This window comes from Asterias amurensis, chromosome 5, assembly GCF_032118995.1.
Source record: "Asterias amurensis chromosome 5, ASM3211899v1".
In the NCBI taxonomy this organism is placed as follows: Eukaryota; Metazoa; Echinodermata; class Asteroidea; order Forcipulatida; family Asteriidae; genus Asterias; species Asterias amurensis.
In genome coordinates, this window is record NC_092652.1 from 1,785,087 (window position 1) to 1,793,616 (window position 8,530).

Consider the following 8,530-nt stretch of genomic DNA (forward strand, 5'->3'; position numbering starts at 1 on the left):
ATTGGGCCCATCTTAGTGAAATGTTATGGTTTGTTACTAGTAGATTTCTTGGGTCGAGTCGAAAATATACATCAAAGGTAAAACTGTTTGAAATAGAGTTGACTTTAACCAGTAGTTGTTACTGCGCAAGATTTTAAACTGTAAGATGATTCCCAAGGAGCAATTGAACATTCCTTAAAGGCATTTATACAAGTATCTTAAAATGTTCATGACTTTAAAGTGGCAGTCAGCTATCCTCCAAATTCAGCATTTTCGGTTTCAGTGTTGTATTTATATTGTACATTTTTTACAGCTAGGTGTCCTTTAAATAATTGGCTGGCCATTTAGAAGTAGAATATCGACTTGGCTTTAGGATATTTCAGGGAAAGAATGAAACTACATGTAATTTGAAAGAGCAATTTCTGGACATATTTGCATGTTTTTTCCTGAAGAATATATCAAAGGAGCACATTATTTAGTGGCATGGTAAACATTTAAATAAAATATTTAACAAAAATAACTCTTGAGTCGAGCATGTGTTCTTTTTATATCCAGGAGTGGTACAATTTATTGTTTCTTAATTAAAATATTCAACATATAGTTTGATAAAACATTTTGAAGGCCTAAAGCAGGACTCAAACCTGTGACCTCCGGATTAACATTGCGGCACTCTACCAACTGAGCTATCCTAGCCCTATGTTGGCGGTTTCCCTTTTTTGTTAATCTCTTTTTGGGGGGTGCCAGTCAGAAGCCATTCAACCTTTAACTGCTGTATGGATATAGATATAAATATGATTTTTATAAACAAAATACCTCTGTAACCACGCCAAAATGAATATTAGTTTAAACAATATTATGAATATACTTACCATTATGTACCTCATAATCCTCTAATCTGATTGGTTAGAAATGCCGTAATAGAAATAGCTGGGCCCCCTTTTTCTATTAAGATGGCGTCATAGTTTGCCCAGGGTATGGCAATTGACTGTGCCCGCCCTGAAAATAACGGTCACAAAATAGGTCACTTGTGCGTACTTTATGTACGACTAGCATTCCGTGTCTCAACGTGAACTGTGACCTTTTCGCTTCAGGCATAGTCATGGTTTTGACATCACCTTGGGCCTATAACTTGAACGGTGCCCCTAATAGCAGTCAATATTTCTATTATATCCCTTGATGATTCAATGAAATAAAAAATTCACCTTCAAGTAAGTCCTAAGTGCCAAAATGACAATCCTCTGATGGTAACGTTTCAGCCAAGAGTCTATAATTTACAAAACTTGATGTCCCTTTGGATACATTTTGATTCATTTTTGTTCCTTCTGATTTTAAAATTCTTTTGTACACGAAGATAATGGACCGATCCATTAAGCTCCGCCCCACTGCGCAGTGACCAATCACAACCCATTGTGCCACTAAAAGTCTGACAAAATAAGGATCGACATGCGCGCGCGTATGCTTGGCAGAGTTGTGCAGAATGGCATTTGAGAGGCTCACATGTTCTTGTTCACACGTGCCCCATGGGCAAAGCCTAATGGATCAGTCAATTGTTGTCGGCATGACCCAAGCCCACACTTTGACAACACCAGAACTTGAGTCAGTTATATTAGATCACTCAGCCACGACAACCAAAGTTTAAAATGACTCTAAAACACCAATTCTTTGTCACCTAAATGACGGAAGTGATCGTCGACAATATCTTCAGTCACTCCGTCTAATGAGTCTGGATTCCATTTTGGGTTGTTATCTTTGTCCACAAGTAAAGAGCGAACGCCCTCGTAGAAATCATTACCTCTCTGTGGGAGAAAGAAAAGAGATAAAAAAGAACTGAAGAATTGTTGTGAGGCTCAGTCTTGTTATAGTTAGCAGTTTGTTTACCTCCCTAAAATTGTACAGTTACACACCTATGTTCCGCCACAAACCATGGCTACAACGCTGCCCTTCAAGTTTTTTTTATTTCTTAACCTAGGCCTAACCCTTAACCTCACTCCAACCCTAGTGTATACCAGCTAGATCATCAGAAGTTATCAGAACATAGAGAAGTCTCTAATTTTACAGACAAATATTGAGATATTGAGTTACTGAGACCCTGTTGTGTGATGTAAGAATAATACAGTAAGAAAGTTCAGACAGTTCTTATAAATAGCCAAACTGTGACCAGGGGTGGATTTCACAAAGGTAGTCCTAACTTAGGACTAGTCCTAGGCAATGCTAAGAGATAGGACTGGTTCTAAGTTAGGACCAGTAACTCATCCTAACTTAGGACTGGTCCTATCTCTTTGCATTGCCTAGGACTAGTCCCAAGTTAGGACTACCTTTGTGAAATCCACCCCTGGGGTTGATTTCACAAAGAGTTAGGACTAGTCCTAACTTAGAACTAGTACCTAGGATATATCAAAAACGTATGGCTAGTCCTAAGTTAGGACGAGTAACTCGTCCTAACTTGAGATGAAACTAGTCCTAACTCATTGTGAAATCCACCCCAGCATTGTTTTCAAGATAACTGTCTTGGGACGCATACTTAAGTTGGGGTCACATTAGATAGAGGGGGCGGGGGGGGGGGGGGGGGGGATTACTTACAATGCACCCATGTGCAATCCTTAGCTCCATGGAGAGAATATCTTCAAGGTTCATGTCTGCCCCAAGAGTCAGTTGACGATGAGTGATCTTCATGGATGTCGGTGACATCTTCTTTAAGATCTATTCAACAAATATTGACAACAATATATGAATACCTTTACAAATATCTAACTCACTGATGACCATGAAATACCCTGCGCTTCTTGTCTCACAATGCTCTAATTGATACACTGCCCTCTGTTGGTAAACTCAAGAAAGTCCATTTCTCCACTATGATTCATTTTGAGTTATACACTCAGTTATAAGAATTCTGAAATGAAAGTGCCCTTTGCAAAATAAAAATGGCCTCTCCCTCTCAAAGATGAAAGTCCAGGCCTGTTTACTCTAGACTTTTCTTTTGTTGATAAACAAACCGCCTTGGTTGACATGGTCGGCCGAATGTTAGTATAACAGTTAATCATAAAAACTTGCAAGTTTTCAATAATAAGTGAAATACCTCTGTAATAAGTTGTTTTGTTGTAAACAAACTCAACCAATTTGGTTCCATTGTTACCAAAAATAGCGATCTTTTCTTGATTGGCACCTATGGCTTTCCATAGTTTTCCAATCTGGGTTGGCAAAAACTCGAGCTGTGACGTTGCAAAAGAAAGGTCTATAACTGCTTTAAAACAAAAGTATTAACAAAATAGGGAGACCACCAATATATGGCTAGATAGCTGAGTTCAAGTTTCTTTGTTCAACCCCACATGCTTTAAAACACAGACACATCTTGAATCTGATGAGCCATGAATTTTCTTAAAGAAACAATTCCTCACCTCTAGGTTCTTAATTGACCAATCAGAACCTTCGCTTTCTAACGCCTGAAATATTTCCTCCAATGAGCTTCCAGAAAACAGTCTGTTGATGTGATCCATATAGGGCTCCAATGAGAACGATTTGTCTGCATCCAATTGGCTCTGGACAAAAACAACACCAACCAATCAAAAGTCAGTATTTAAATCAAATATCACAGGTTTTTGTTAGTTTGTACTGAGATATTGCCCAACTCTCGGATGGCCACTTCAAGATGAGGGCTACACTAATGATTTAGGCTATTGACCAACATCAATTGCCATCAGGGACAACTTCTGGATTAATGTGCCAGTGGTCAACCAGGGACAACTTCTGGATTAATGTGCCAGTGGTCAACCAGGGACAACTTCAGGATTAATGTGCCAGTGGTCAACCAGGGACAACTTCTGGATTAATGTGCCAGTGGTCAACCAGGGACAACTTCTGGATTAATGTGCCAGTGGTCAACCAGGGACAACTTCAGGATTAATGTGCCAGTGGTCAACCAGGGACAACTTCTGGATTAATGTGCCAGTGGTCAACCAGGGACAACTTCTGGATTAATGTGCCAGTGGTCAACCAGGGACAACTTCTGGATTAATGTGCCAGTGGTCAACCAGGGACAACTTCTGGATTAATGTGCCAGTGGTCAACCAGGGACAACTTCTGGATTAATGTGCCAGTGGTCAACCAGCTGAACTATCTTGCTCTATTTTTGGCAATCTTTCTCTTATGTTTCATTTTTATGAGAGCTTCCCTAACATCACAAGGCAACAGGTGGCCACACTAAGGTGTCAACACAAATCAACTGCCACCAGGGGCACGTTGTCACCTACTGCTGGGGCTGAAACAGGGTTACCCCCTCCACAGTCCATAAGGATGTAGGCATGGGTATTATCCACGAGGAGCCAACTACTCCTGGGGCTGGAACAGGGTTACCCCTCCACAGTCCGTAAGGATGTAGGCACCGTGGCATCACCCATAGTCCATCATCCAAAATATTAAACTTTGGGTTTTATTTTATTTAATCCAATTTGCATACCATACCTGACTTTGATACTGATCCAGTAGATCGGCTATAGAAGACGGACTTGGATTTGATAGTGTTAATAATCTCTCCTCCAACTCTGCCATCTGAAAAAAAAATTAAAAATGAAGAAATAGAAATAATAAAGAAAATGACAGAAATAACAAAAATACAATTTTACATAAATCCAGAGCTTGAGATTGAAGCAAAAACTGTAAACCTCATGTCTAACTACAAACCCTTAATGTAACTTATAAGGTGCATATAGGTCAAATAATATGTTTGACTTGTCAGAAAGTGTGCACAGGTTAATGAAATGTGGCAACAATAAATTTTAATTTCGGAGCAGAATCAAGTGAACATTATCATAAATTTGCACCAACAATCATGTGATGAAGTGGGCGGACAGTGCAATCTTACACAGGGAGGGCAACAATTTTAGACGGTGGATTCGGGAAAGCTTATGGATAAGGAGATGACCATCAACTTTCAACAGAGACGAGGGAGGGTATGAACTATCACACATATGGGACCCAATCATACCCTAAGTTCCACCCCGGGGAGGACACAGTCGACCAAACCACCATCAAGTGGCCGTAGCAGGAAACAGCGCCACCAACCGACTGGTGGTGCCTCGTTCTGAGGATGACTAGTGATACAAGTCAAAGCCTAAACGAAAATTATGTGAGTATTGGCTGTGTTTTGTAGAAAATTCATTTGATAAGTTGATATTTTACCAGCCTGATGAACTTCTTCCATGAGAGCTGCTGGCTGTTGGCAAACAATGCCACTCTTATCAGCTTCGTACTAATAAGTTATTATGTCATCACAAATAGGATTAGGATTATGTGGAATTCACAAATATGAGAGATCATGACAATACAATAATAATACTGGGTTCTTATACAGCCCTTTATCACGCCAGAGCATCAGAGCATGGAGCAAAGCTCCATGGTCAGAGTGCTCATTATACTTGTCAACAGGACAAGCGGAGCTATGTTTCGAATTATGAGCCTCATTTATATAGCACCTTATAATGTTTTTTAAAGTGCTGGGGAGCATCTCTGTCTACATCTTACAACATCCCAATCCCCCACACTCTTTACACTGGATCATTTATAATAATATAAAAAAAGGTCTTACCTTTTGTGACTCCACAAAGTGAGTAGCCACACCCGCCTTCTGAACATCTCTCCCCTTCAGCCTGTACCCAGTCAGAGCAAGGAATAATCCCAGTTTCCCCGTCAATCTGGGTAAGAAGTATCCTCCTCCTACATCTGGGAATAGACCTATAGCTGTCTCTGGCATCGCAAATAAAGTCTTCTCTGTGGCTACCCTGAAGCGACCATGGACTGACAAGCCGACGCCCTGTTCATATATAACATGGAGTTTGTCAATCTATTCATCCCTTATAATCGTTCTGTTTTAAAGGTACTATCTGGGGTAGATAGCACTCACAAATATTCATAATATACATGAAATAACAAACTTATGAAAACTTTGTCTTAAGCCGTTGTGTGAGGCAGCAGAAAATAGCGAAAACCCAGACATAACTTTCAGTATGTAAACACACTGTCCTTTATTTGGTTGTGGTTGTAACAACCAAAATATGACTTTATTTCAGAGGGGAAAATTTCACAGAAACAATTAAGGTTCTAGTATGCACTTTATGATCAATATTTTGTCAGAATATAGTTAAAACAATAATGTTTTTATCCTAACCAATCGTGTATTTTTTTAAATTTTTTATAACCTGTCTCTTGTTCCACTTTTTTCTTCCTGTCTAAAAAAAACCCCCAAAACAAATAATGATTTCCTCTGGGTCTTTGAAATATTTAGTTACTCACCCCTCCCATTGTGATACCATCTATCATTGCTATGTAAGGCATAGGCATTTTTGCTATTAAGTTATTCAAGATGTATTCTTCCTTGAAGAAGTCTGTAGACATGGGATCCCCGGCTTTACCTGCTTCTGTGACAGCTGGAAGGAAAGAATCAACAAAGCAATTTAGCAATTGTATTTTTATTTGACTGTAATGTGTGTCACTCTATAAATTTGTTAATTAATGATAAAAGCTTTACTGGTGTAAAGGGATAGGCATGATATTTAGCATTTGGTCCTTTAAATAAAAAAACAGGAATTTTTTCATCGAGGACAACGGCTGACCTACAATAACACACTGTGTTAATGAGATTAATGGACTTTGCAGGATTTTTAAACACAATTTGTGTCATTCATTCTAAGAGCAAACAAATGAGAAATTATACTAAGATAGAGTAAAGTAAAGTTTGTTCCGAGCCAGGGTTCTTCAGACTGGTGTTCTTATCCGGTTTCAATGGCAAACGAATAAGAATATTTCTATTTCCTCGGACAGGATGCCAATCCATCGCAGGTTACTCCTCCCAGCTTTTGCCACTACCCATTTATACTCCTGGGTGGAGAGAAGAAACTATGATAAAGTGCCCTGTGCTCGAGTTGAAATGTACCTTTAATGTCCCCTCCAGCACAGAAAGCCTTTCCTCCTGCACCTTTAATGATGACCATACTGTTAGAAGAGTCAGATGCCCACTCCTGGGGAAAAAAATGATCAAAATGTGTCTCCATCGATGTAATCAAATCTCACAGGGGTAATCCAGTTTGGTTCAAGTTTTTGAAACATCTGGCTATGTGCTACTTACGAATTTTTTAGCACAAAAGGTAAAGGTGCTAAATCCTACACCCACTTTTCCACTCATCTTGTAAGATGTTTTTGGTTATCACAAGTGAAAAAGTGGTGGCTTCCTCCATCGTCGGATTCAGTATGTTACCCCAGAAAAACCTCCCTCTCTAAAAATCGATACCCTCGATCTTTGTGACCGTCGGAGAGATCATTACAATTATCGTCGGGAGATCAAGAGTTATGATTATCACAGCTACCCTGTCCCTACTCCTAAAACTATAAGGTTCCTTCCGCTATTGAGACGATAGCAAGAGACGATAGCGGAAAGAATCTCATAGTTGTAGGAGTACCCTGTCCCCTCTTCTTACTTACCCTAAGCTTAGGAGTTATGAGTCTGATCATACTCTGATTCAAGGCATTGAGAGCCTTGGGTCGATTGAGTGTGATCACACATTTCGTGTCCTTTTTGTCAAATAAAACGACGTCGTCTGTGGCTGCAGTTGTCATGGATGCACTGGATTGGCGCAGATGTCCTAAAATAACTGATGCTCGACCAATGCTCAATCTGTAAAAAAATAAAATAAGAAAAAATTGAGTAAATTTAATACTTTTTTAAACTAAAATTTAAAATGTTGTTTATTGTAAAGACGTTAGTTGATGATTTCAGTTGTCATCCTGCAGGAATTCGTTGAGTAATTATGCAATTTGGACTCCGTTTAATCATGGTTTTAATGTACAGGCGGAAAAAGTTCTGTTTCCAACACTCCTTTTTAAATTTTTGTAAAGGCCTTTTTTTAGAATTGTTTAAAATTAAACTGCTTGTTTCTAACTGTATGCATTATGTCAACCATCTGGACAGGTAAGGATATCTGCATCCATTATGGGTTGTCGCCGTTACATGGTTGGGGTCGGTTGTGCGGCAGTTAACTGTATGAGTTTCTGGACATCCTAAATCTAGTGGAAACATCACACCTACTTTTCGGTCAGTGCAACAAAGACTGGCATCCTATCTCAGACTCCTAGTTATAAGTTAGTAGGAGTCCTACCGCCACCGGTACCACAACCAGTAGCAGTACCACTACCGGGTTGATTGCCCCACTACATAGAACACTAAATCCACTTAACCCACTAACCCTTGGCTTGGCCAAACTCACTTGTCACTTATGTCGACTTCATCAAACTAATCACTAGTCGTTTTTTAGCCCCTGTCTTGTCTGTGCTGACAGTCCTGGTTCATAACAACGATGACGAGTCTGCTGCTTTCTTTTTATTTTACACAAAACGTCACATAAAGAATAAATACTTACCTGGACACGAATCTTGGTAACATCTTAAACATAAACCCAGACAATCTTCAAGTATTGGAATGGACCGAAATGGACAGTTGCACATGAAATGGCTGGATCACAGCAGTCGACAATCTCATAAACTTGTATGTAATTCCGCCCTCTAG

General features: G+C 39.5%; 1 protein-coding gene across 1 annotated transcript; it reads right to left on the minus strand.

Annotated features, from left to right (window-relative positions):
- Window positions 1–518: 518 nt before the first annotated feature.
- On the minus strand, window positions 519–8,495 carry LOC139936985 (3-hydroxyisobutyryl-CoA hydrolase, mitochondrial-like). Its single transcript, XM_071931887.1, has 9 exons — window positions 8,385–8,495; window positions 7,450–7,642; window positions 6,905–6,989; window positions 6,265–6,398; window positions 5,561–5,785; window positions 4,438–4,524; window positions 3,375–3,515; window positions 2,560–2,679; window positions 519–1,775 (listed from the first exon to the last, which is right to left on the minus strand). The coding sequence occupies exons 1-9, from the start codon at window positions 8,414–8,416 to the stop codon at window positions 1,626–1,628; spliced, it is 1,167 nt and encodes a 388-aa protein (XP_071787988.1). The 5' UTR covers window positions 8,417–8,495; the 3' UTR covers window positions 519–1,625.
- Between the last annotated feature and the right edge of the window lie 35 nt (window positions 8,496–8,530).

Excerpts from the sequence above, each read along its gene's own strand:
- LOC139936985 (XM_071931887.1), bottom strand. The coding sequence starts at position 8,416 with ATGTTTAAGATGTTACCAAGATTCGTGTCCAG. Across the intron at positions 6,990-7,449 it reads TCATAACTCCTAAGCTTAGG|GAGTGGGCATCTGACTCTTC; the intron begins GTAAGTAAGAAG and ends TTTTTTCCCCAG. Across the intron at positions 3,516-4,437 it reads TGGATCAGTATCAAAGTCAG|AGCCAATTGGATGCAGACAA; the intron begins GTATGGTATGCA and ends GTTTTTGTCCAG.